At 32.5% G+C, this 27,171-nt stretch overlaps 2 protein-coding genes and 1 pseudogene across 3 annotated transcripts; all 3 read right to left on the reverse strand.

Annotated features, from left to right (window-relative positions):
* Nucleotides 1–801: 801 nt before the first annotated feature.
* LOC143632482 (transcription factor TCP2-like) lies at nucleotides 802–1,846 on the reverse strand. The gene has a single exon (XM_077100995.1). It carries the CDS (start codon nucleotides 1,816–1,818, stop codon nucleotides 802–804), a length of 1,017 nt encoding a protein of 338 aa, XP_076957110.1. The 5' UTR covers nucleotides 1,819–1,846.
* Nucleotides 1,847–18,849: 17,003 nt separating this feature from the next.
* On the reverse strand, nucleotides 18,850–19,473 carry LOC143632445 (eukaryotic translation initiation factor 3 subunit B-like). Its single transcript, XM_077100966.1, has 2 exons — nucleotides 19,241–19,473; nucleotides 18,850–19,150 (listed from the first exon to the last, which is right to left on the reverse strand). The coding sequence occupies exons 1-2, from the start codon at nucleotides 19,373–19,375 to the stop codon at nucleotides 18,902–18,904; spliced, it is 384 nt and encodes a 127-aa protein (XP_076957081.1). The 5' UTR covers nucleotides 19,376–19,473; the 3' UTR covers nucleotides 18,850–18,901.
* Nucleotides 19,474–19,476: 3 nt separating this feature from the next.
* Nucleotides 19,477–20,511, reverse strand: LOC143632483 (eukaryotic translation initiation factor 3 subunit B pseudogene; annotated as a pseudogene). The gene is made up of 3 exons (XR_013153522.1): nucleotides 20,318–20,511; nucleotides 19,724–19,961; nucleotides 19,477–19,638 (listed from the first exon to the last, which is right to left on the reverse strand). The product of XR_013153522.1 is annotated as a eukaryotic translation initiation factor 3 subunit B pseudogene (transcript).
* Between the last annotated feature and the right edge of the window lie 6,660 nt (nucleotides 20,512–27,171).

Below are 27,171 nucleotides of genomic sequence, written 5' to 3' on the forward strand. Positions count from 1 at the left end.
TTTTGGTTTCAGTGAAACACCATTGCCATTGGGTAATAAACAAACTTAAAAGGATTTAATTTAAGGAAACTTGTCGGATTATTTAGTGAAAGTGGGTTCCTTTAATCTCAGTGGTTAACACCTGTCTTTTCCTCTAGACATGCTTGAAATTAAGGAAACCAAAATATGAACCCACAATCCAAAAAAACAAAATTTTCACACAATTTATCCTTTTATACAATATTTTATACATCCAATACTTGATCCACCATTATGGGTGTATATATATGTATTTAAAATTAAAGATAACATTTTTAGAAAGGATGATTAATCAAGTTAGCATGAAACCAAAACCTTCAATTCCTCAAACAAACAATTGTTACAAGGTAATTTCATGATCTCTTATTGGTTTTAATGAAAAGCCCGAAATAATACGTCAAAAGAATCTTAAAATTTTAAGGCGAATGCATTTATACACATATAAAAAATGACGAAAATACCTTCACTAGAGTATGCGTCTTAGTGTAATTTCAATTTTACATATTCTCCTATGTTTTAATTAATGTACATTGTATGCTTGTGGCTCCTTGCTAGTGGTGTAGTTTATTTAATAAACTCTGTCTACCAACTTCATAAAAAAAGACATATTATTAAGCTATTTCACAAGATTACTATTTGAATATTAATTAGAAATTGTAATCTTATGACGTTATTCATAAGCAATTAAAAAATATATGGAAGCTAGATATGTAAGTAAAATAATGCAAGAAATTAAGAAACATGATAAGAGAACTAACCAGAAATGAAGATTTAACTTTTTAGCTAGTTCTTTGATTTTCCCTTGTAATGATCAGAGTGCAGACGTTGAGAGTCATACCCAGTTGGTTGAAACTGATCAGGAGCAATGAAGAACTGATAATTCGCTCCATCCGCTGGATGAAACGACCTTTGAAGGTGGTGATGATGAGGCAAAGTTGATAACAAATTGGACTGAAGGGTCCCCCTATTCAAACCCCCACGGGAGGATGATGTTGTTGATGATGATGCAATGGAGAAATTCAAGTTATAACTCTCCCCTCCAGCCACCACCGGCGCAAAATTCTCTTGAGCGAAAGAGAATTGTTGCTGCGGGTGGTGGTTTTGGGCGGGGAGCTGGTTATTAAGATGTGGCATTTGAAAGTATTCCATAGCCGGATTGGTGATGGTGGTGCTGATTCCGCTGGTGAGAAGATCCGTGAACGACGAGTTAGCATTGTTCGCAATGACAACACTTTCTTTCTCCTTCTCTTTCTTGGCTGCGGTTAAATCCCGAGCACGTTCTCGGGCTCGGATCCGGTTTTCGGATCGCGAAAGCGAAAGCCCGGAACCCTTAGTTGTGTTCGATTGGCTACTGTTATTATTATTACTATTATTATTACTATTACTATTTTGTTGGTGACCTGGATTTTCAATTTCAAAATCCAGGTCATCCCTCACCAGATGGTGGTTGTTTTGGCGGTCGCCAGCAAAAGACGGATCTAAGGATGGAAGCTCGTCGATTGAATTGGCGGCCGCCTTAATCAACCACTCGACCGCCTTACTCGGTTGGTCATACCCTAACCGGTCTTGGAGGTCATAAAACTCGATCGCCGTGGTTACCGACAATCGAATACGGCGGTCTCTCAGCCCCTTGGATGTTAAAACCTTACTGTGTCTATCTTTTCCACCGGAAGCCCTAGAAACCCTAACTATCCGAGACGACGGCCACCCACAAAGCCGCCCAACACCGTCACCGCCGCCGCCATTACAATTGATTTTCTGAAACTTACTCACTTGTCTTTCAATTTCATCTCCCTCCATACCCTAGTTTCATACCTTGCTCTCTCTCTCTCTCTCTCTCTCTCTCTCTCTTCTCTCTCTCTCTAAATAAAGAGATAAAACAGTGCAAAGCTAGAGAGAGAAAGTGATTTGCAGACTAGATGTGCTCTTGTACTACTAGTTGGTGTACTTTGCATAGATAACAGATTACATTCCAAGAAGGCACACACTAGTGGGTGTAAACATATACATACAGATGTGTGTATGTATACATTTTGTGGGTTGGATGTATATCATTCATGAGGTTTTGCAGACCGGAGATGTCAGAAGGGAACCTCCGTTTAAAGCTTATATCTTTATACTGTCCTATACATATATAAAAGAAAAGCCTGTATATATCAGAGGGGGATAAAAAATTGAAGAGGTAAAATTCAAGAAATTTAATACTAAAAATTAATGAAAAGGAAATGTAAAATTAATGCTTTTAAAAGCCTTAATTTAACTAATTAAGGGTGGTATCTTAATTTTTTTAATCATTATGAAAAAAGTAAATCAAAAGTTTCAAGTTTCTTTGATGATAGGTGTCTGCTTTTAAAGCAACTCATGAAAAGGTCTAAACCATTTATGATACATAATTAAATGTCACCAATAACTTTAGTTTACTTCTCATATTAAAAAATGTACTTTAGTTATGTGAAATTATAAAATACCACACCTTTGTAAAGTTATATATGTAAGCTTGAGATTTTATTGAATTTATCTTTAATTGTGTTACAATTTTCGTTTTACTTGGAACACATATGCATCTCTCTTTGTATAATTTTGTTTGTCTTAAAGAAAACATGTTATATCTATCATATATATAAACGAAAACCCCAAATCCTACGTGTCGTGATGTGGTCGCTCCCCTCTTTTATGGAAGCCACCAGATTGCTTGATTTTTAAATTGAAGTCTCTCATTGATTTTATCCAAATTCATGGATATGGGTCTTACCAAAACCAGATAGCTCTTAAACGGGTTATAACATCTCATTAAATTAAAAATTAATCTTACCAAATATTTGATGTGAAAATCCTATAAAATATGGATATACTAAAAATTAATATCCGATTTTAAAAAAAAATATTATTTATAATTAAGAAACAATTTTAAAATAAAAAAATAAGCGAGTTATGGATCACCAAATCCAGATAGCTTTTAAACAAGTTATAACATATCATTTATTTGTTAAACCATTTTATCATCAAACCCTAATGGGGTGTTTGGGATTCCTTCTTTTTTCCTTCTTGTAACTTATTAACTTTTATAAGTTAAAAAGGCGTTGGATAATGTAACTTTTTTTTAAGTTTTTAAATAAGAAAAAAGGAGGTTTTAATATGTTTGGAGGGAGTAACTTATCAAAAACAACTTATATAAGTCAAAAGGAGGTGCAAATATGGAATTTCAAACATGGCCTAAGTATATTATTAACTTACTTAAAATAAAGAAATTTAAAATTCAATAAATAAATATTGAAAAACGAAAAATGTAAAACAATCACCGTATGTATATTATTAACTTTCTTATAATAAAGAAAATTAAAATTTAAAACATAAATATTAAAAAACAAAAAATGTAAAACAACCCCCATGATACAGGGTGGATCATGGGTCTTACCAAACCTAAATATCTTTTAAACGAATTATAACATCTCATTTATTTGTGAAACTCTTTAATCATCAAACCTTAAGTGTATAATTAACTTCCTTACATTAAATAAAATTAAAATAAAAAAATATATAAATATTAGAAACGAAAAATAAAACAACCCCCGTAATACGGAGGATAAAATCTAGTAATATGTATTTGATATGTTCAAGAAAGTTATAGAATTCCGTTTATAAGACATCTATAACATCAAGCGTCGATGACATCTAAGACATCCAAGTGTCATGTTGGGTTCGGATTGACTTAGGCATGGATTTGGGGTTTGAATGTTTTGTTGTGGTTGGTAATGAATCTTGGTTTGTCATGGTCTGGATTGCGATGGTCAATTACTTTTACTTGGTGATTTGGGTTGTTTTTTTTGTGGGTTGAGTTTCGAGGGTAGTGTCGATGATAACGAGAAGGCATGAAGTGTGAACGATTCGCATGACATTGGACGTAATATGAAATTCATAGCAAAATCAAAAGAACGTTACATGAGAGATTCCTAAATTCGGAATCCATCTATAAATATGCAAATATATAAATAACTACGATCGAATAAAACAAAATTTGAAATCGAAATCGAAGTGCTCATGAATCAGTACTGATCTTGTAAATTTTTCGAATAAAAATATATCAAATTTTGAAATAAAAACACGGAGTTAGTATAAACCTAATATGAGTAATGAAATCGAATTGAAAATCGAGTGTTTATGTACCACCATAACTTTTCGAATTTTCAATCAAAACTATAATAAACAATTTATCTAAAGAAAACGAATTGAAACTTGACAATTCATGCATCACCATGACTTTTCGAATTCTCAATTTAAAACACACGAGAAAATGAGTATTGAAAAATCGACTATTCATGTATCAACATGACATTTCGAATCTTTCAAATTATAATAATTGAATTTATAACTTAAGAAAATAGGTTGAAATTCAACAATTTATGTACTAGCATGACTTTTAGAAATTTCAGTGAATATAAACACAGAAAACGAATTGAAACTCGAGTATTCATATATCCCAATGACTTGTCAAAACCACAATATAAACGATTGAGTATTCGGAATCACATGTTGTATGAATCATCATAACTTGTAAGTTCCAATAAAAATAAAAATGTGTAATTAAATCAGACCGAAAGTTGGGTATTCGTGTATCACCACGACTTGACAGACTTTCAGTTAAAACGTATAAATCAAAATGCGTAATCAAATCGAACCAAAAGCTGGTTATTCGTGTATCACCACGACTTGTTATACTTCTAGTTAAAACGCATTATAAAACATTAAGGGTCGGAGTCACACGTCGCATGAACCACCATGACTTGTGTGACATCCTAAGGGATGCAACCATATCCTTATCACAAAGAGGACATGATCACGGTTGAAAACATAAAGTGGTGACTCGTATGGCGTTTGGGTGGTATATTTTGGCCTAATAAGTTTCATGCCCTTCCCGAACTCTCCAGGTAAGCAACCGGGTCCAGCGTCTGATTGGATGTATGCGCATTGCTTATCCTTAGGTTTCATGAACCTTGGTGTCAAGAGTTTGGGAAACAAGCACGTCTCCCTTCCAGTTACTACATACCCGCCATGACGAATCATCTTTATGCAGAAGAATTATCGGAACACCCAAGCGAAACTTGTTTGTAAATCCTTCGAAAATTTTGATTTTTAGGCCTAAGCCTTGAACTTGTGTGTATGCTTGTGTTAATGATGCGTAAACGAATTTAAATAGTACAGCAACAATGTAAGTGCGTTTAAACAATCAAATAGAGGTACACATAATTTTCTAATCATAAGCAACCTAAATATTTAAATAATTAAGCTATAGCTAAACTAGAACACCACGTCTAATGTCCTATCTTATAGCCACGGCTCTGATACCAATCTGTAACACCCCGGCTTAAAGCGGAAAAGCCCGAGTGTGACGTACAGATTGTTCAAACACACGTGACACTATTGGGTGGCAATAATAACATTAATTCATTTAAGCAACAAATAACACAATGTGTGAAGGTAACGATACAAATCAAAAATACAATCAAATATGATTATTTTGTTTATTAAATAACCTATGATTCTAGGTGTCTTCTCGTCTTCAGCCTCTAATGATAGTACCTGTAACATATATATAAAATATGGTCAACTAACTTAATAGTTTGTGAGTTTCCACAAGTTAAAATAAATACATAAAAACCTTGCAATTCCATGAAACTTGTGATAATTAAACTACTTCGCATGCAATGTCCTTTTCAGTTGGCAACAGCCAACGTACTCGGATCGGGGGTCCATTTTCCACTCATAACAAAATGGTCCTGAGTGCAAAGGGAGGCGCATGATCATACTTATTGAGGCAACCACTTGCTGAGCACATAATCAAGTAAGCACATATAACATACAAGTCCATGATATGAATTGCAGTTTAATAGCTGAGTATAAAATCGATTTGCGTTTAATAGGATATATATGCTACCCCCAAAAGTAAAAGCGTTAAAAAGGGGGTGTGAGAAACTCACCTCGAAGTCGAAGACAAACTGGTAATATAAAAAGCGAAAGCGCGTTAACGAAATCGAAGCAACCGAACTTCAAGAACTATAATAGAAACAAAAACAAAATCTAACTATCGGGATTGAAAGAAAGAAAAAAAAGTTATATAATTGGTCAACGAGTCATTACATTATTTTAAAATATTTTATTTACATTTGATGGCATTTTATAATAAATGTCACATTTAAACTTTAATGGGATTTTAATATTTGTCTTATTTAATATAATAACTTTAATGCTCATATGATAATTACGAGGTACAGGTTTACATGGGAGTTCTATGTTGAACAAAATATAACTATGTCCACTAAGTAAGGTTAAAAAATTTAAAACTAACGAATTATAAAACTATCGCTAACGGTTTTAATGATTAATGAAATATAAGCTTAATAAATTTTTAAGGTTAATGAATTAAATCTAATGTAACGGAATTCGTAAATTTCAATTTTAATGGTTTCATGAATGTGGACGTTGGGTTTAAAATTGAGAAATTGTAATTTTATAAAAACTTCACTTCGGTTAAAAATAATTATATTTGATTTATTATGATTTTTTAACAATTTATTTGATTAATAAGTTAAAAATGATTTTTTTTTTAAATGAAAGAATAACATGGCCTGACCTGGGTTCGAACCCGGTTCCTTCTGTCAACACACACAGACACTAACCAGTTGCTCCAATTTGTAAGTTTTATTTTAGAATGGAAATGAAAATATATATTTTATTAACACCATGTTCATCTTCCCCATTAGAAACCCTAGGTTTCAATTCCTTAAATTCGTCCCATGTTTGATTGTATTATGTTAGGGGTTTTGAATAACGGCTAAAAAAAACTATGCAAATGTATATACATATTACCTGTAGATGTTATGCAATGAGGGTGAACGGAGCTCGCCGGAAAAACAAAGTTTGGTGAATTGATTCGAGTAACAGAGAGGGTGTTAAAGTAATATGATGATTGGAATGAGTTTAAACAATGATTTAGGTGTTATTTATACTATCAATTGGAACAAATATTCATTAATGATCATTATTGTAATTTATGTTATATCCGGCTGGTTACGGGTCTAAGGCGCACAAATTAAGACATGATAGAACGTTACGGTCGTCGGTTATTAGTAGTAGTTAGCGGAGAAAGATGCTACAGGATTTAATTGGAGTTTAAACGCGTAATAGACGGTTTTTTTAAGGTCGTCGGACATGTTGCTACCCGCCGGAAGTTCTCCGGAAACACGTAAAGGGAGGGGGTAAGGGCTGGTGGAATTGTTATATTTTTATTATAATATATTAATTTAAACATATTACACTTTAGCCCTCCAAGTTTTCATTTTCTTTTAAAACAAAATTTAAAATATAATTACAAGTTAAACCTTGAACTTTAAATTCTTGGAATTTCTTTACTTGATTAAAACAAATAGAAATTGATCAAACGATAATCATAAATCGCAGGCAATATAATATTAACGATGAAAAATGAATAGGAATACACGTAACAGATAAATCGGGTCGATTTAACGAATTCAATAAAATCGACGAACATAAAATATATTAAACAAAACTTGAGATATATATATATATATATAAACAAAAGCCGAAAATTCAAAATGGGTCGGGTTTTCGGGTTTGAAAAGTAACGAATGTTACGTATTATGAGATTATTGTGGTGGCGGTGACGGAGAGCGGTAGAGGAGCAACGTCGGTGGAGGGGTGATGGTCGATGGATGAGTGAGGGCGGATGACTAGGATTGAGAGTATGTAAAGGAGAATAATGGTTTATGGGGGTAAGAAAGAGATTAGAAAAGGTAAAAACATGTTGGACCAGACATGCATTAAGAAGAGCATGTTCAATTAAATAATATTTTTTTATATCTTTTTCATTACAATTTTCTCTCTCCATCCTATAATTTACAAAAAAATCACTACATTTTCCCCAAATTTACAAAAAATCACTACTTTTTCTCTCTCCATTCTATAATTTACACTCACAGCCTCACCTTATAATTTACAAACCCTCCTCACATAATTTTAGGAGATGGGTTAGGAATGCTCTTATTAGGTTAGATTATAGGAATAAAATTAATTATTACTTTATATTGTTTTGTAGCAAAAAAAAGTAATGGAATGAAAAATTGGTGTGGGGGGGGGGGTTGGGAAGGAGGGTCAGGTTATTCTACAAAGGAAACAAAAATGAAAAGGATGAGAATGATTTGTAGTCACAAAAAAAACCTAAAAGAAATAATAAAAAAAATCATAACTCAAAATTTAATAAAAAAAACAAAAAATATAAAAACATAAAAATGTTTCCACCATCGTTCCTCGTTTACAAAAAAACAACAACACAATGTTAAGGAAAAAAAGATCATTGTTTATTTCTATTTTTTTATTGTGATTTTTGTTTATTTTCGTCATTGATTGGACATTGTGTCTATTTTTTTCTTGATATTGTATTATATTACTCAACAATGTGTTATATTTTGTTTAGTATTGTGTTATATTTTACGACATGTTGTGTCTTTTTTTGTTTATCATTGTGTTGTTTGTGAATTTTTGGCATTATGTCTTTTTTCTCGGCATTGTGTTTCTTTATATTTTGAGTTATAATTTTTTATTAATTTTTTTCAATTTTTAGGGGTTTTTTTATGTGGCTACAAATCCTTCTCACACTTCTCATTTTTGTCACCCTTAGCATTTTAATTTTTCCGTATGAAGGAATGGTTTAATAAAATGGGATCCTGGTGTAGTCATTAATTTCATTCCATTGATCAAGCAAACAACCATTTTTTTATTCCCTCACAATAATCATTCCATTCTCGTTTTTATTTTTGCATACCAAACGCTACCTTACTTTTTCTTTTATTTATCGCCTTCATGTTCAATTTTTCTTTAATAAATGTAAATATATGCATATAAGCAGGTACATACGCATATATTGTATGTGACAAATGTGCATTCACACAAAAAAACATAAATACAATATTAATAAAAATTAAATATTAAACATATGCTATATATAAAAATAAACATAATATTGTTTCTTATCCTTTACACCAGTTAGTACCGTTGATAATTCAAATTGAACAAATCTTTACTTAGTGAACAATATATATATATATAGGATTGGGTTTATTTCAGAAGTGTTTTTAGCGTGAGAAGTGCGAGAAGAGATTCTGGCCAATCATAAGTTTTCTTTTTAATTTAGGATTATTTAATTGTAGAACTATATTAGTAAAAATTTTAGGAGTTTCTTTTGGTAATTAATACTAATTAATGTTAAGTTACAAATGATTATATATTTATTTTTTAAATTAATTTAATCTTTAAATAATTCATAAAACAAAACTATCATACTCATACTATAACAAATATAAATATATTAACCATCATAAAAACAAATACATACAGAAATCATAATATTACCCTACACATACAAAAACTAGTTCATGTTATCACTTACACATATCACAATATTTATATAGATGCACATAAGTAGTTTATGTTAACCTACACAACTCACAATAATAGCCTACATATACAAATTTACTTCATGTTATAGCCTACCCATTGTATTTACCTACACATATCAGAATATTAACCTACACAAACAAACCTTGTTCATGATATCACATACAATTAATAGTATTAACAAAAACTTGTAAAATATTCGCAATGTAGGAACGCATCATATTTTTTTATAATTTTAGTTATTTTATAATCTATCTTTTATGTGTAGGCAAATACGAGTTATGTGTAGATGTATATTATTTACATGTAGGTGAAAATAAAATGAACTAGCAAGCTGTGTAGGTGAATACGATATATGTGTAGGTAAATATTAGTTATGTGTTGGTGAAAAATAAAGGAAAAAAAAATTAGTGTAGCAGAAAATAAGTTGTGTTGGTAAATACGAGTTACATCTTGATAAAAATAAAAATAACTAACAACTTGTATAATTGAATATGAGCTATGTGTAGATTATTATGTTACCCGTGTATGTGATCAATTTAATACAATTCACCTACATGTACATTTTTTATATGTAGGTAATAGATAATTCAAACATGTAACCTTCTACAAGAATTAATGTGGAGAATATTTTAGGAGTAATTAGAGTAATTAATGCATTGAACAAATCAAATATGATCAATGGTTGAGATCGGCTTCTCGCACTTCTCGCTATAATATCACTTCTCGCATGATCCATCTTCTATATATATATTACATTATAAAAGATATTGGAGTCTTTTTACATTCTCTTTTCTCTCTCTGTAAGACATCGTAACATTGAATGCTCTTTATATTCTCAGGCAATGTTCCCATGGTTTCATCAAGTAATCTCCGACGAACCTTTCATCTCCCTATCCAGCCTCCTCTGGCATTAATTATTGCTTCGGTTTCATCTGGTAACTGTTAGGGTTTTCAATCGTCATCTAATTTCTATTTCTATTACGTTACTTTGTTCAACCTCTATTTCGTTCTAGGTTAAATTAATACTTTCGATTGCAATTGCAGAATTGACAATGTAAGGCTCTCAAGTTAAGCAGCCACACCTTTGTCTTCAACAGAGGATTCGTTCTCCAACTGGTAACGATTCTCGCTTTATAATCTTTCCATAGTCGCACATTAACTGCAACTCTGAATTTTTAATAGTTAGGGGTTAATGATTTAAGGCACTCTCCAATCCATTTCCATCACAGCTCTTGATTGAATTTGGCTTTGTTTTCACATGGACAATTGATCAGGGCTTTAGAGCTCTCTGATTGTTTAAGGGAATCATCCACTCAGGAAGGTTTGCTAATAGCATGCATTTATCTACTATGTTCATATATTCTTTTCAGTTAAAGCCTAATTTTGATTCATTTAAGATTGAGACACCCTAATATTGTCCAAACAGGAGGTGCGTGACAGCTACTGGTCTTAGTTACATGAAGGGCGATGCTACCAAACAAATCTCAGGTTCATATATCACACAATCCAATTGAACTTTTTGTTAAGACTCGATATGCGTAAATGTATATGTCTATCCTGCGTAGGATTATATGAAATGAACCTGCTTAATTATATGAACATTGAATTCAATATGCTAAAAATGAATCAACTTTTATTATCTTGATTCAATAGTCAAACTCTAAATTCTTAAATACAAATTCAAGTTAATTTCTTCTTGAGTTATATTACTTTTTAATACTTTCTATGTAATTAAGTGCAAATCAATTTTGTTACGAAAAAAAAAATATGTATTGTCAACTTTAAATTAAATTGTATGATACATAAAAGTCAAACAAGCTTTATTTGACGCTCGGGCTTGATATGGCTCGGCTCATTTCGAGCTTTTTATCAGTCCCATTTCGCATAAATCGTGAACGACTCGGCTCACTTATACATTTGTGATCATTTTGTTATTCTTTTGACAGACCATATTATTAACCCAGTGCAGATGAAAATTTTTAGTCTTCAACTTCTACTGAAGGTTAGTTTATATTTCATATTATAGGCACAATGTCAATGTATGGAGTTTATATTTCATAATAAAAGTTGATTCATTTCTATCATATTGAGGTTTTACATAGATAATTTACTAGATCACTTGATTAGACAAATTAGGGTTAAATTAGTATGTTTGCTCTTTGTAGTTATACATGTTACATGATTAATTTTTGATTTTATGATTTATGTGAGTTTTTTTTGTCATATTGTAGTGATTGCAGGCTTTGAAGTTGATCTAAGCTTCTTATTGGCAATTTGTTTCCCGTAATCTCTTTAAATGATAGTACGAGAGAACAAACAGAAAGTAGGTGATTTTATTAATTGTGTTTTTGTTAGTAAATAATGAGTCTCAATACATCTACATATCAACTAATGCATAGACTTATAACTAATTCAAATGAAACTGTGTAACTAACTCTGTCAACTCATTAATAGAATGCTTTTTGTAGAGTATTTAAATGCATAACCCGGTGACAGAATGTAAAGATTAGCATGCTTTGTAAGTTATTGGATGCCAAAATGTAGATTATTTGCATAATTTGAAAGTGAAGTTGCTTATATGTAATTATGTATTATAACAATTTATGTGTTTTGTATATAATTGTGTGTTATATGTGTGGTTGTGGATATGCTACAGGCCTTCATGTTGGGTACAACATATGTCTCTAGACAACAAAACTGGGATGGATCCACCAGGGACTACTTCACCCAGGATATTTTGTTTGGGCTGTTTTGATTGCTAACTTGGCCCGTGTTAGGTACGAAGAGGAAAACATGTACATGGTTGCATATGACTGGAGACTCTCATTTCAAAACACAGAGGTAGGTTTTGTTTCTGCTTAACCAGGTGGCAAGATAGACGGGCCAGCTCATAACTGAAATGGGTTGTTTTGTTGTGTGCAGGTAAAAGACCAAACATTGAGCCGGATAAAGAGCAATATAGAACTGATGGTTGCTACAAATGGCGGTAGAAAGGGGGTTATTATCCCGCATTCAAGGGGTGCTATCTACTTTCTGCATTTCATGAAATGGGTTGAAGCACAGACTCCAATGGGTGGTGGAGGTGGACCATATTGGTGTGCTAAACACATAAAGGCGGTGATGAATATTGGTGGACCGTCTAACAGAAACCGGCCAATATTTACCATTTTTGGAACGTCGTGTTGTAACCCGGATGACTTCGATTCGAATTCGAATTCATTGCTGATCCGGTATGACATTTCTTTTTTTATAATGTTTTTTAATTTGTTGACGCCTGTTAAGTTCACCATTTACTGTTAGTGTCTCCAAGTTTTTGGCTTATAATTTTACGCGTCAGTTAGTTATAACTAATATAAATCAGATTTTTGGACATCTAGACTTTGAAACTACTAATTTCAAAATTTCAAACATCAACAGTCAAAGTTTGACTTTAATAAATAATTGAAGTCCACTTTTGAATTTAGAAAGTCAAACAGTTATACATGTTGCAAACAAGTCACACTTTTGATTATGGGCAGGTTTGTTGTCAAGTGCTTAGATCAAAAGTGTAGTTAAGAGATTTTCTTTCATTATTTCGGATTCTGCAAGCTATCAAAAGTTAAAAGCTTTTGGCACTTGGGTACTAACAGGTCACTTATAATATTTTAACTCCAGGGCATCTTTGGGATTTTTGAAAATTAAGCGTATAAAGATTATGTAAACAAATTACATTTTGGTAAAACTCGCTGCTGATTTTAGGTCAAATTCTACTACAGAGCGAATTTTGAATTTGGGGCATTTTTGGTACTTTTGGTTGAAAATGCTGAAACTGGTCAGATTTTAACTAACGCAGATTGGGTTCTTAAAATTAGTACAGATCAAATAACATTCTGGTCACAACAAGCAAATTTGATTAAAAAAATCATGTAAAAAGGTTAACAAAACTTCATTTAATGTTTAGCGTACAAAGTCCCATATATTGGTTGTCTAACTAGATAGTGTGATCCAATTATTGTAAAAGCAAAGGGCTAAAAGGGTAACTTGTTGAATCAGTGTTCTTGAGCTTTATTACAGTTATGTAGATGAACCGAATGAACACGAATGGGGCTTGTTCATGTTTGTTTCGTTAGTTAACTGAATAAGGAAATAACATAGACACTTAATTTAACAAATTTTCTTATTAGTGTTCGTTCGTTAACAAAATAAACTTTTCTTGTTCGTTTACGTTTACTCGTAAGTATTTGAAGTGAATGGTTCCCGAACATAAGCGAACACAAAAGAACGTAAACACATACCTATTAAAAGCAAAATAATTACCAACTTAAAATCTAAAACTCTCGCAGTAGTGCCAAGTGAAGCCCTACTGGCCTGTTTTATTCGATAAATCTAACCGGTTAACATTTATTATTTCTGAATTTATATTTAATTTATTTAAGTTATGATAGATTGAGGGAAAGCTTAAACGGAAGAGGAGAAAGAAGTCTAATCAAGAATCTGGCTGACGGTCTAGATTAAGGAAGCATGTATAGGTTTCTTATTTTGCAATATTAAAATTTATTTTCTGTACAACTTAGACAAGAATTTGGATTCGTCTTCTGTTTTTTTCCCTATTTATTCTTTTTGTGAGTAGTGAAGATTGTGGTTATACATTGATATAAAAATTATTTTCATACCATTCTTGAAGAAGCAAAATTCTATTGAGATTTGACATACATAGCAACGCGTGCATTATCAATGTTTTATGTGATATTTGAATACAATCTTTTCGTTAATTTTAGTTGTAGAATCCATTCCGGATGGGAAAAAGATCATCATATGCTTGTGGAGTCATTGTTTTAACTTAAGTTCACATTATCTACAGAAATCAATTACTGGTTCGAACCACTCTTTTAAACTTCAAAATATATTTTATAATTATATTTTCCAAATTATAAGACGCTAAAGTTGTGTATAATTTATAGCTTGGTTTGGGATCAAATTGGTCTAAAAGGGGAAGCGGGTCATTTGGATAGGTATGTTCACATTCAAGGTTCTGAATAGCCTCTTGGGTTCTTTCTACTTGTGACAAAACCCCGATAATCTATATATCCATCATGGTTACTACATCTAATGTAGTCGGAATGATAGTGTGATGTACCATTTAAAAAAGCGTAAATATCCTCATGAAGATTAGAGTGAATTCCAACAATTTAAAGATGCAATTGCTACTTTACTACAAATTTATTTTCTATTTTTCATTTATAATATGGGAATTTGCCTTGTTAACATGAAGCGATTTATAGACTAACTATAAACGAGTACTACATAAATTGTCGTCGCCGTCGCATCGCGCGGGTCCTCTACTAGTATATATATATGGGTTATGATCCTAACTTTGAGAACTATTGTGGACCACAATAAAACCCTTTTAAAAAATATTTAAAAAATTTATAAAACAAAAAAAAGAAAATTTAAAATAGTAAAAATAAAACAAAACCTTTATCTAGCGTCCCGGTTTTTGCTAAATTATGCATATATGCATAATACATATATGTATAATTTAGCAAAACCAAGATTTTTTTTTTGAAACCGATATGCTAGATAAATGTTTTGGTTTTTTTACTTTTTTTTTATTTTCGCATTTTATTTGGTTTTATTAATTTTTTTATTTTTTTTTGTTTTTTCTTAGGTTTTTTTTGTGATCCAAAATGATTCTCAAAGTTCTCAATTTCCAAATAGTTCTCACACGATTCCAATCCATATATATAGGGTGTCACATGCAAATTCTTTAACTTTTGTTGTTAGCATCTTGCACAATCAGTTTTTGAATGTCTGATTAAATCAATGACAATCAAGTCTGATAGTGTATTGTTTATTTTCAAATTGTTGTAAAAGCTATTGCACGACGACGATGCATTAACATTGTTTGATAGGTTTATTATATATTGTGTATTACCCATGAAGACTCGATACACAAACTAGGGTGTAATGTAATATAATATAATATAATATATAATATAATATAATATAATATAATATAATCCAATAAGCTACGTGTAACATGCTTAAAAATAATATATTTGTCAACAAAATGTTGAGTGTGCAAAACACAAGATTTTAATATATATAATAGACAAAAATACAATTTATTACGAATGCAGTATTTACAACAATTAATTGAAATAATAACAAGTAAAGTCATTCAACATGACACCAAGTGAAGCTATTAAGGCACGCGTATAATCATACTAATGAGGATTAGGATGAGACCACCAAATAATTAAACACCTTGACAAATAAGCATATAACAATTGACGAGTGATTGCACGTAAACAAACACACACACACACACATATATATATATGAATTGTGGTTGAAGACTTGTTAATAATAATAATAATAATAATAATAATAGAGGTTTGTGGTAGGCATGTTACCCCCAAAATAAAAAGAAAAAAATGGGTGTGAATTACTCACCAGTAAGTAGACGAGAGTAAGTAAATAATAAAGATCAAGATAAGTGAGCTGACAACACTAAACTCAACCAAAATATCCTATTAAACCAAAATATAATGCTAACATTAAATATATGATGGATGGAACAAAAGCTGGTTAGAACTCGGGGCTCTAACATAGAAATAAAGAAAAAGTAGGCTTAAACGAGTGTTCAGTTCGTGTTCGGTCCGAATGTCGATATAAGATTGGATTCAGGTCCAACATGACCAAAACAAAATAATAAAAACAAAATATTGAAAAATTAGAAGCTAATTCGAGTCATTTCACGCAAATTTATTCTTAACATAAACCCCAACTGGCTTTTGATTCAATTGAACATAAAAATCCCTCAATCCATTGAAATTGGGTGAGTTCTTTCATTCCAACGATAATAACTAACATAAACATAATCAAAACCTACCCGAAGATCGATTGGAAGGTGAAGAACACTTGCAACAGCTAAATTTTGAAGTCAAACCTTAAAGAACTCTTGAATTGAGACACTAAAATGTAATTGAAAGTGAAATTGAGTTGGGGTAACAACTGAGCAGAAGGTGAAGTCGCTTATATAGCTTCAATTTAACTTAGAGATAACGAAATCATTATAATTGCAATTTAGGGTTTAAACATATTATGGAAGAAAATCATAAATTAACGAAATTAGAGCTAATCTCTGGGAACAAGTTAATGTTTTGACATAGAAAAACCGTCCACATTCATGTCTTGGAGAATAATCTAGAATCAAACTCGTCTAGAAAGGATTTGGAATTTAAATTGTGATGTCGGTCGCGTATCGCGACGACCCATAGCTTAGGCCATCGCGTAGCGCTACAGACCAAATTTCACCAAAAGTTAAGTTTTTGTCACATTTAGCCGATGAACTTTGATTAGGTGCATTAATGACATAAATTAAGCGATTGTGAGGATTGATATACGAGTACCCACGACATGAAAACATAAAATAAATTAAACACCAACAATACTAGATAAATGCTTGTTTTATTAATAATAAAGATCCGAATACAAAGCCCGGGTTGGATAAACAAATACATATACAAATTCAAAAGTTGACGGCCATCACATGTATGTGAGCCCACATTTGAGCTTGGACAAGGTATGTGAATCCGTACTTCAAATCCGAACAAGTACCACAAACCATCTCCACTTTGTTTCTCATCCGCCACATGGAGTTTGTTTCCTTGGACCGCCTCCACACAGGCAATGTTGGAGGTGGGCTAACAATGAGTTAAATTATGCTTCGAAGAAACTAATAAGACTAGATTGTTTGAAAGTTTGAAAAAAAAATCGGGTTTTTTTGTCATCAAACATAGCCTTGTTTATTTTGAGAAATCAAGCTTTAGTATATTCAAAATATAATATTTTTTGAAAATGTAATAAAACTCGGCTATTTATAGCTTTCCAGGTTCTTCATCCTCAGTCCAATCTCTAAAATGTTGGAAACTAAATAGAAAAAAAATTCTCTTTCACTTCATGTTAGAATCCTATCCTCATATTCATTCTTAATTTAAGAGGGGAAAAAATATAGCAGTTCTTTATATTTTGAATGTAGAAGTTTTTAGGAAGTAAGATATGGATGAATTTAGAAAATCAAAAATAAATTTAAGAAATAGTAATTTTTAGTTTAATTTTGTAGCAGCGTATGTTGTCGTAATAAAAATGGACTTTTACCATGGTTTATACGTGTATAATGAGTTAATTGTTAAGTGGGCTTAAGAAAAAGATTATGGGCTATTCATTTTCTAAGAAGAAACTAAGGGGGTGTTTGGTACAGAGAATGGAATTGTAGAGAAATGGAATAGAGAAATGGAATTGCAGAGAAAGGGAATTGGTCTGGAGAATGAGAATTGACTGTTCTGTTTGGTAGTACAGAGATTTCAGTAGAGAAATATAGCTGAGAATCATTTCTCTTGTTTGGTACATAGAAAATAAACAGAGAATTATATCAACTTTATCATTAGCACAAGTATTTTTTTCATAACAAATATTTATTAAAAAATAAAAAACATATAAAAAGATGCATAAATTCCAACCAAAATATGCATTGATCAAACCAATTCACATACAAAACATAGTTTTTTAAGCAAAAAACATCAACCATAGTTAAAACCAATTCACATACAAAACATACTTCAACCATACACAACTATCCCATTGAACCATCGGTATACAACTCGACCATCTCAATTTTCTCTTCTATTGTCAACGCAAGAAAAGAACGTCCTAGATCCACATCTTTACCAATCAAATGAGCTGCTTTGAACCGTTTTTTCGTAGTGATACCTGGTAAAGCTTTCAACTCATCACTAACATTTTCATAGATTTCACGAGCCTCCATACCTTCTTTGCTAAGTTGTTCACCCACCATCTCCCCAAATCGAAGCAAAACTTCCTTGATATCTTTGCAAGACTCTCGATATATCTCATCTGCATCCGTGCTTCTACCTCTTTTGCGCTTGCTTGTTACACTTCCTGTTTGTCCTTCAGATCTATCAACATTTGGAACGGCTTCATCAACAAAATCAAAGTCTTCAATATCAACATGTGAGCTTTTTTGCGTCTCTTGAACAACATCTTCTTCTCCAAGGTCAACTGCTTTACTACCAGTAGCTCTATCCTTACCGAATATGGTACACAATTTGTCATAGAAAGGAAATGACTTGTCACGAAAATTCACAGCACCTTTGTGAGACTACAAGACAATTACAAATAAATTAGACTAAAATTTTAAATGTTATATAATAGTTTTTGTATACTTTATTTGAAGAATAATATTATTTTTCATCTATATAATATATTTTTAATTTTTTATTTAAGTGCGCTTTTTTTCCTTAGACCCTCGCTTTTTTTGCGCATTGTACATTTGATAACTATGATATATAGCCTTACATATACAACCCATTTACAAATAAACTGGTTGAAACTTCCACCAAATATAAAATCATACAAAACTATATAAAGCAGAAAACTTTCTTACATGAGTATCGCGAGGGTTGCTTGGTTCATGGCTGCTATATGTAACCAGATATTTCTCACCAGGAGAGAAATCAATGAGTTTAACCTGCGGATGAGCATATCGCATCAGACGGTTAAATGTAGTAGCACCGCCCCAAACAGCAGCACCTTGGCGGTGAACCGTGGCTAAGGAGGTCCCTAACGGAGACCACTGCACAAAACTTTCAGTCCAGAACTGCAGACGAATACAATTCAACATAATCAGAATCCTTTCACAGAGTAAAATAAGTTAATTAAGATACCAAGACAAAGTATTTTTATTTACCGGGCGTTTGTAAACAGGATCAGCCTTCACTTGTCTTGCATCATTCCACAGAACCTCCGTATCTGATCCAGCATGGATAACAAACTGATCTCTACCTTTCTCATCAGTAAGCCAGCGTTGCAGATTCTCCTGCATTAATACACAACGACATTATCATCATTATTAAGTTGCAAGCTATCTTACTAACATTTTATAATAGCCAAAAAAGGCCATAAACAAAAATCAAGTTTCACGCTTCACCCGAAAACCAACCCTGGTGTATAAGGCTTAATCTCCGGAGGAGCCCACTCGTATGGGACATTCATAAATTTGTCGATTTCATCAATCATGTTGACAGCAAAAATGTGTGCTCTGTCTGGTCTGTATCCATTCGTCTTTTCCTTAGCAAGTTCAGCTTCCTACAAGAAGATACAGCCACAAAGCAATGAAAGAGATTTATTTAGAACTTGATAAAAATATAACTAGATTTTTTATTGTCAATACCTGTGGAGTATTGTATTCAATGAAGCAATAACCTAGGGTTTTACCGGTGTCTTCATCAACAGGCATCCAAAGCCCATTTTCCTTAATAACTCCAATTTGGCTGTAGATTTTACGAACCACACCTTCAAGCTTATCATACTTTTCTCTAGGCACAACTGGCAAATTATCCACAACAATAATACTCCCAAATCCAGCATCAAACTCCAATTGATCCCCCTCATTTAGATCCTCATCATCACTAAAATATTCAAACACACAATAAAGATACAAATTAATAACCAAAACACTGATATTCAAAACTCATCATACTAATAATCACTTGTGTACACAAGCATCAAACATGCTTACAACGAATACTCAAATTCAAAACAAAAACACACAAAATAAATCATCATTAAGCAATTAAATACTCCATATGCATACATGTAACCACTTAAATTAGGATTTGCTGCTAATAACCTCTAAAAACACCAACAAATCAATTAGCGGCAAACTATTAGGGTTTTAACGGCCGTCATCATCAATTATTACAATTTCAACACAATACGTACATAAATCAGTGTATGTATCAACGGTTGGTTAATTTATAACTACCTAATGATGCCGCAGTCTTCACCGGGCGGGAGGCGGATGGAGTTCCAATCAACTGCAGATAAATCGATGTTCAAACGAGCAGCTTCAGCTCTTATAGCTTCCATTGACATTACTTCCGCCATGATTTCGACAGGTACCGTAGATCGAAGAAAGGTTATAGTCGGCCGTTGTTTTATCTGATTGATTTAGCGAAAAGGTTATTGAAGGAATAGGTGAATGTTGCAACCGATTGGTGAGTGACTGTCGAGATAACGATTAACAGGAGGCAATTGGGTTGCGGTGCTATCCTTGCTGAAGGAGGAAAATGGGAGAAATGAAAAGGAGGAAAATGGGAGAAATGAAAAGGAGGAAATCAATTCTCCGCTTTTTTTAGAGAAACAAAATCAGAGAAATGGAAATGGTTTATTTCCATTTCTCACCTCTTTCTTTCATAAACAAACAAGAGAATTCTTTCCAATTCCATTTCTCACCCCTCAATTCCCTCTACCAAACACCCCCTAAAGAGTTATAAATAAAGATAAAAGATAGAATATAATAATTCTACACGTACAATAACGTGCGCGACATCTATACCCATGGATTCAAAAACACACACAAACCCTAAATCAAATATTCCTCCACGATCGATCTCCTCCTCCGTCAATCCATCTCCACCACCACCGTCCAACACTCTCCGGCATCAACAATCCTCCATCACCATCACCAGCATTGACGACGAGTGTCCGGCAACTCGTCGGAAAAAAACGCAGCCCCTTTGTTCACAAGTTTGTTTTATGAAATTTTTTGAGCAACTGATCAATTAAACTTCGAAATTGATCAAATTAATCCTCAATTCATCCAAAAAAACGCATCTGGATCTTCAATTGATTCAATTTTTGACCTGACTGTAACTAGGCTTTCCTTGAGCGTATTAGGGTTTGGAATTCAATTGAGCGTTTTAGTGTTTTTGGCTTTACTGTTTTGTTTTTGGATGAGCGTTTAGTTTTTTGGCTTGAGCGTGATTCACGTATGTTTTTGTACGTTAAGAATTATTGTATGATAACTTAACTCTATAAATCAATATAAATTTCCTTTTATAGATGAAAATCCTACAAAAATAAAGTTACCATCTTCCTCCCATTCACTTGTTCACCAAGAGATCTTAAAGAGAAAGGAATCAGGTTTTAACATTTGAGCTCGGGTTCGAATTTTAAGCATACCATCGCGTAGGGACTCAAAAACCAAAAAGATTGATTGGTGGAAATCGCCTATAAAATCAATTTTCTTCATCATCAGGACTGTTTAATGGCAAGAAACTCATTAAAGCTCGGATTTTTATGAAAACTTCATAAGTTGATAATCGACCCATATAGATCAATAAAGTAACAATCTTGATTCAAAACAGGCCTTGAAATGTGATTTATGGCAATATCGTCTATGGATTTCGGAGTTCATCTAGAACATCTTAAGTTTTCGCATTCAGCTGGAGTTCTCGCTTTAGGTAAGGGTTTTCGTCGTAATTAGGACTAGTTCTCGCATTTGACCATTAAAATTGAATATTAAAAATGTTCTGTGTAGCCATACTCTAAGAATCTTTTAAGCTGCCTAATAAGAATCTTTAACTTTGCTACATAAGTTTCTTATACGATCGATCACATTATGTCTCGTTGAAGGTGGGGTTCTCATTCTTGATCTTTTTGTATATGGTTGTTGTGTGAAACGATCGTGGGGTTGATTATAGACTTGGCATTATATTTTTATCAAAACGTTGCCGGTCTATCCATGGTACTTTCATGCTTTCTTGATCTTTACCTTTTGGTTGTTTTAACAAGCAAAAGATAAGATTATATGAACATTTAATCTACAACGTTTTCAAAATCAACAAAATAATGAACATAATTTAGTGTTAAATTAATAAAATGCCTTATTGATTAAGAGGTAGTCTCTAAATTATTCGACATGTTTTTTGAAATTTAACCATTAACAGGCTTCATAAGCCATTAAAAATTAAAACCAAACACACTTTACCTCTAAGACTCCTCGCTGGGGGGGGGGGGGGGGGGGGCAAGTAAACGGCGGGCGGTAAAAGGGGTGGGTGGTGGGTCATTTAACTGTTTAGATTAAAAAAATTATTTTTTTCATTATATACATTCATCATTCACTTCAGTTTTACAAATATCTTATCCACCTCTTTAAACTTATAAATTTTCTCCAAAATTATGTATTTCGACTCATCTTCGGCACCTGACTTTTATTACCCTGAGCCCGAAAGCTCACAACCACGAACAAGATGACCTCATCATGAGTGGGATCGTGTAGGTGCTCATGACCGGTTGATAAGAGATTATTTTTCTCCGAGCCTGATTTTTTATTCAGAAAGATTTCAGCGCCGTTGTCGGATGAGTCGCCAACTAGTTTTTATGAATTGATTGTGATTTAGAACGCGGTTATGTATTTTTTCAATAAAGGGAGAACACAAAGGTAAACTAGGATTTTCTCCTATGAAAAGATGCACGTCTGAAATTTGTCAACTAGCATACGGGACTGCGAACGACGCCATGGAAGAGTATTTACAGATGCCGGAAACAGTGAGTCGTGAGGCCCTCCACATGTTCTGCGAATGTTGTAACAACTCGGGTTTTCCACATACGAATTTATAGTTGTTTATTATATTTATTTAATAATATTTAACTTTGGGAAAATATACGTTTTTAGCCAAAAACTAAACTTTAACCATCTATTGTTTCCACCTCAAATTCCTGGGGACTAAACTACAAAACATGTAAACCAAATTTATCACCTTTTGGACATGGACCCGTAACCCATGGAGCAAGACCCGTTAACCCGAAACCAGTACCCGTTTAGATTTCTTGAGCCTCAATTAACGATCTAAACTAGGAATTTAATCGTGATTTTGATTTCCCTTGCCATTATCGGCCTAACCGACTCTGTTAATTAGGAAACGAGATCATATACGGCGGGAATTGATATAATAACTAAACCGACATACCCTAAAAACGATTATATATTCTAGGATTTATAATATTACAATTAAACGTGTCTGTACACCCCTCATATCAGCGCCTACCAAAACCATGTGGTTAATTGAGTTGTTGAAGCCTGTAATACCCTGTTCATGTGTCCTTGTCGCCGGCCCTATTACGCTGCAATTACCCTGTGTTTAATCAACGAATCAGATAATAAATTATACGGTTATGTTCGGCTTGATGTGCTGCACGATAGCCCTAACATTAATTAAACAAACGTTGTGTAGATTGAGTGATTGCAGATCTAGGGTTTATGATTAATTGAGTTTTGATTGTTTCCGTATATAATTAACCATTTACAACTCTTAAACAGCTGACACACCAGCACGCTGCAATTCGAGTCCCGGCCAGCCCCTATTTTTGATATTTTTATTTATTTGTTGTTTTAATTTATTTTTAAAACTTTATAATACATTAAAAGTAATATTAAATAAACAATATCTTATTTAAACCAACATCATAAAAGTTAAATGTTTCGTGTCGACTAGTTTCGTTACAAGTTTTCATGTTTGTATATATATATGTATATCTTATTAATAATAAATCATTATTATTTAATTAAAACCCGATATTTATATTGAGGTTTCTTGTTGTTAAAATATTTTTATAAAATTGTTTATATTTATTATATATATATATATATATATATTGTTATTCGTTTTAAACAAAATTATAATAAATCTATTAAACATGTTAATATATTTTTACCATCGGATCTAGTTAAAAATTCCAAGATATAAATTTTACGATAGTTATGTATTTAAACCTTTATTATTATGTCTCAATTCATATTTATTTAAATTAATGATTCCTAAACTCGATTTTAGTACAAACAATGATGTTTTTTTTATTGAATAATAATAATAATCTTTAGGGAGCAATCGTTCAATCCGTAACATACCTAATCACAAATATAACTCAATTCACATCGGAATCCTAAATTCGTTATACGTATCATATCATTTATAATTCACTCATAACATTATTTAAATTAGGATTCTTGTCGGTAATTTTCGAGGAGTGTGATTATCGTTTCTTGTCATGTTCATTCCCGTTTTGCTTATTCGATCAGGTGAGTTTTATCATTCCCATATTTTACTCATTTTTCTCAAACGTTTTGGGGACATATGCTTATATCATACTGTATATATATACATACATAACTATACATACATACCAACAAATAGCAAACGTGTAATTGTGTGTGATTAATCAAATCTACTTGTTATGTGCTTATTTGTCTTTGATGCAATCGTTTGACATATCCCCTTGGAGAGGGTTCTCATACTATTGACCACCGCCCGATTCGCTTAGCAACGGTCTTATTCTTATTTGCTCATAGTTGGTGTACCGATGCCCGATTCGCTTGACAATGGTTTAATCAACAATCTATTTGTTTATGGTTTAATTTCATTACTGCATTTATTACGTTTTGCTTATTTATCATATAAACATTATTTTTGTGTCAAAACTTGGTGGTAAACTCACTCAACATATTTGTTGACAAAACCCCATTTTCTACGCTTATGTAGGTTGCCTGAGTTGAAGGATGACTACTTAGAAAGACCTTAGGGTTATATTGAAGACAAACTTGAATTTAAATGATTGTACTTATTTATTTGAATGGTTTTGTTGTATTTGATTATTGTGTGTATTATTTGAATAAAATAATTAATTAGATATTGTCATTTATAATTATGATAGTATCTTTGAGCTGTGAGCAATCGGATCACGCCCCGACATTTCTGTCTTAGGTTGGGATGTGACAAATGTGAGTATTATTATCATTTTAATTATTTATTTCTAAACCTTATTATTTTTAGTGTTAATTTTATTAATTTTGTTGGAATTATTATTGTTAGCTATTATTGAACTTTATGGTAAAAAAAATATTTGAGGAGGCCGACTCAAAGTTATATACAAAAAACTTTTGAGGTTCATCAACAAAGACACGGTTTTCCCGGGATGCTTGGTAGCCTCGATTGCACACACTGGCCTTGGGATGCTTGGCAAGGTCAGTATCATCAGGGTGATCATGATGGTCTAACACTTATTCTTGAGGCGGTCCCATCATTTGATCTTTGGATATGGCATGCATTTTTTGGGATGCCCGACGCAAACAATGATATAGCTGTGATACATTCATTCCCTATTTTTGACCACATCATATACGGAGTTGCACTCGACACCTCATTTTCCGCAAATGATGCCAACTATTAATACAAATATTATCTAGTCGACGATATTTATCTAGAGTGGGCCACATTGGTTCTTAGTTTTGCGTGCCCGAATGACAATAAACGTTGATATTTGAAGAAAAAACATGAGTTCGCAAGAAAGTACATCGAAAGGGCATTCGATGTATTAAAGAAGCGTTGGTCTAACATTAAACAGTCGACTCGTTTTCTCCAAACAGGTAAGTTAAAAAACATAGTGTATACTTGTATTATCTTACATATTATGATATTGGAGGAGTCGGGTAGAGCAATTTGTCAAGACGAGTACAACGATTAGCCATGGCCGATCTCAACATTAAACCATAATGAGAAATCTGCTATTTTGTTAAACACACGAAAAAGGGATACAAATTATAGTATTCGGTCGGATTTGATTGAATATCTTTGGAGGAACAAGCAAAATAGTGGCAACGACTAAAATAGTTGTAATTTTTTTTGTTTTATATATTTTAAATTTAGTTTTGTTTTTTAATATAGTTTGTTTTTTATTATTATTTACTTTCATTTTATTGTAATGGCTTTTTTGTTTTATGTTTTATGAAAAAAAAAAGTTTAAAGCCTCTCAGGGGGTTTGAACCATAGAGGGGCAAGTATTGGGGCTTTAAAGACCTAGTGTCCACGTGACAATAATGTGGCACTGTGGAGGGGCTTTAAAGTTCCCTACCATAATGAAAAGCCTAATTGATTCAAATACAATCTCTTAATAAAATCATTAAAAGATTACCAGACAACCACTAAATCTTGCTTTTTTTTTTTTATTTTAATAACTAAATTTTTAGTTTTTTACACTAAACGTATTTCACATCTACCCATGTTATCACCCCATCATAACGGAATGACCCCTAAACCTGCTATCAGCAAACAATTTCACTGGCATAATCTATTGGTACTAATTTTTTTTAAACATATTCTTATTTGTACAAATTCATGAAATACCCAATTAAAAAGAAATAGCTAAAAATAATAAAAATAAGAAAGTGCAGGGGCACGTGTCCTTGTGTGAGAAAGAGTGAAAAGTCAGGCACGTGGATGATTTATCGATGCACTACTCTGCACGTGTCGCGGTCTTCGTGAATCTCCTTCATTCTCTTCGCTACTTAGACCCCCCTCAGTTATCAAAAGCACCAAATTAAGACCCTAGACTTACAACAACACTACTAAAAACCCGCCTTAGAAGACACCGTAGTTTTTGATTATTGTCCGTCTTTGTTGGTGCTAAAACTTTTTATAATGCTTTACTAAAACCATCATATTTGAAAAACTTATTGCGCCATATTGAAACGTGGTAATAAAGCCTAATAAGGTGGTGTCAACCCCCCCCCCCCCCCCGTCGAAGGCGAAAACGCCAGGGCGTGCGTAGATTGAAATCATACACATGGTATTAAATGTAAAAACTCATATTAAAATAAACCAACAAATTATTCAAACCAAATATAATTCAAATATAAAACATAGCACTTTATTCATTCAACTTCTAAGTCTGACTCATGCTCTATATGAAACTTCAAGAATCTTCATAACATAATTTCCATCACCTGAAAAACATGCGAAAATGTCAATTAAAATTAGTTGGTGAGAACATAGGTTTTAA

Source organism: Bidens hawaiensis, unplaced genomic scaffold (assembly GCF_021521415.1).
Source record: "Bidens hawaiensis isolate Kalapana, Puna unplaced genomic scaffold, B.hawaiensis_p1.1 tig00006390_1, whole genome shotgun sequence".
Lineage (NCBI taxonomy): Eukaryota > Viridiplantae > Streptophyta > Magnoliopsida > Asterales > Asteraceae > Bidens > Bidens hawaiensis.

Excerpts from the sequence above, each read along its gene's own strand:
- LOC143632482 (XM_077100995.1), bottom strand. The coding sequence starts at position 1,818 with ATGGAGGGAGATGAAATTGAAAGACAAGTGAGTAAGTTTCAGAAAATC.
- LOC143632445 (XM_077100966.1), bottom strand. The coding sequence starts at position 19,375 with ATGCAGGAGAATCTGCAACGCTGGCTTACTGATGAGAAAGGTAGAGAT. Across the intron at positions 19,151-19,240 it reads ATCCTGTTTACAAACGCCCG|TTCTGGACTGAAAGTTTTGT; the intron begins GTAAATAAAAAT and ends ATTCGTCTGCAG.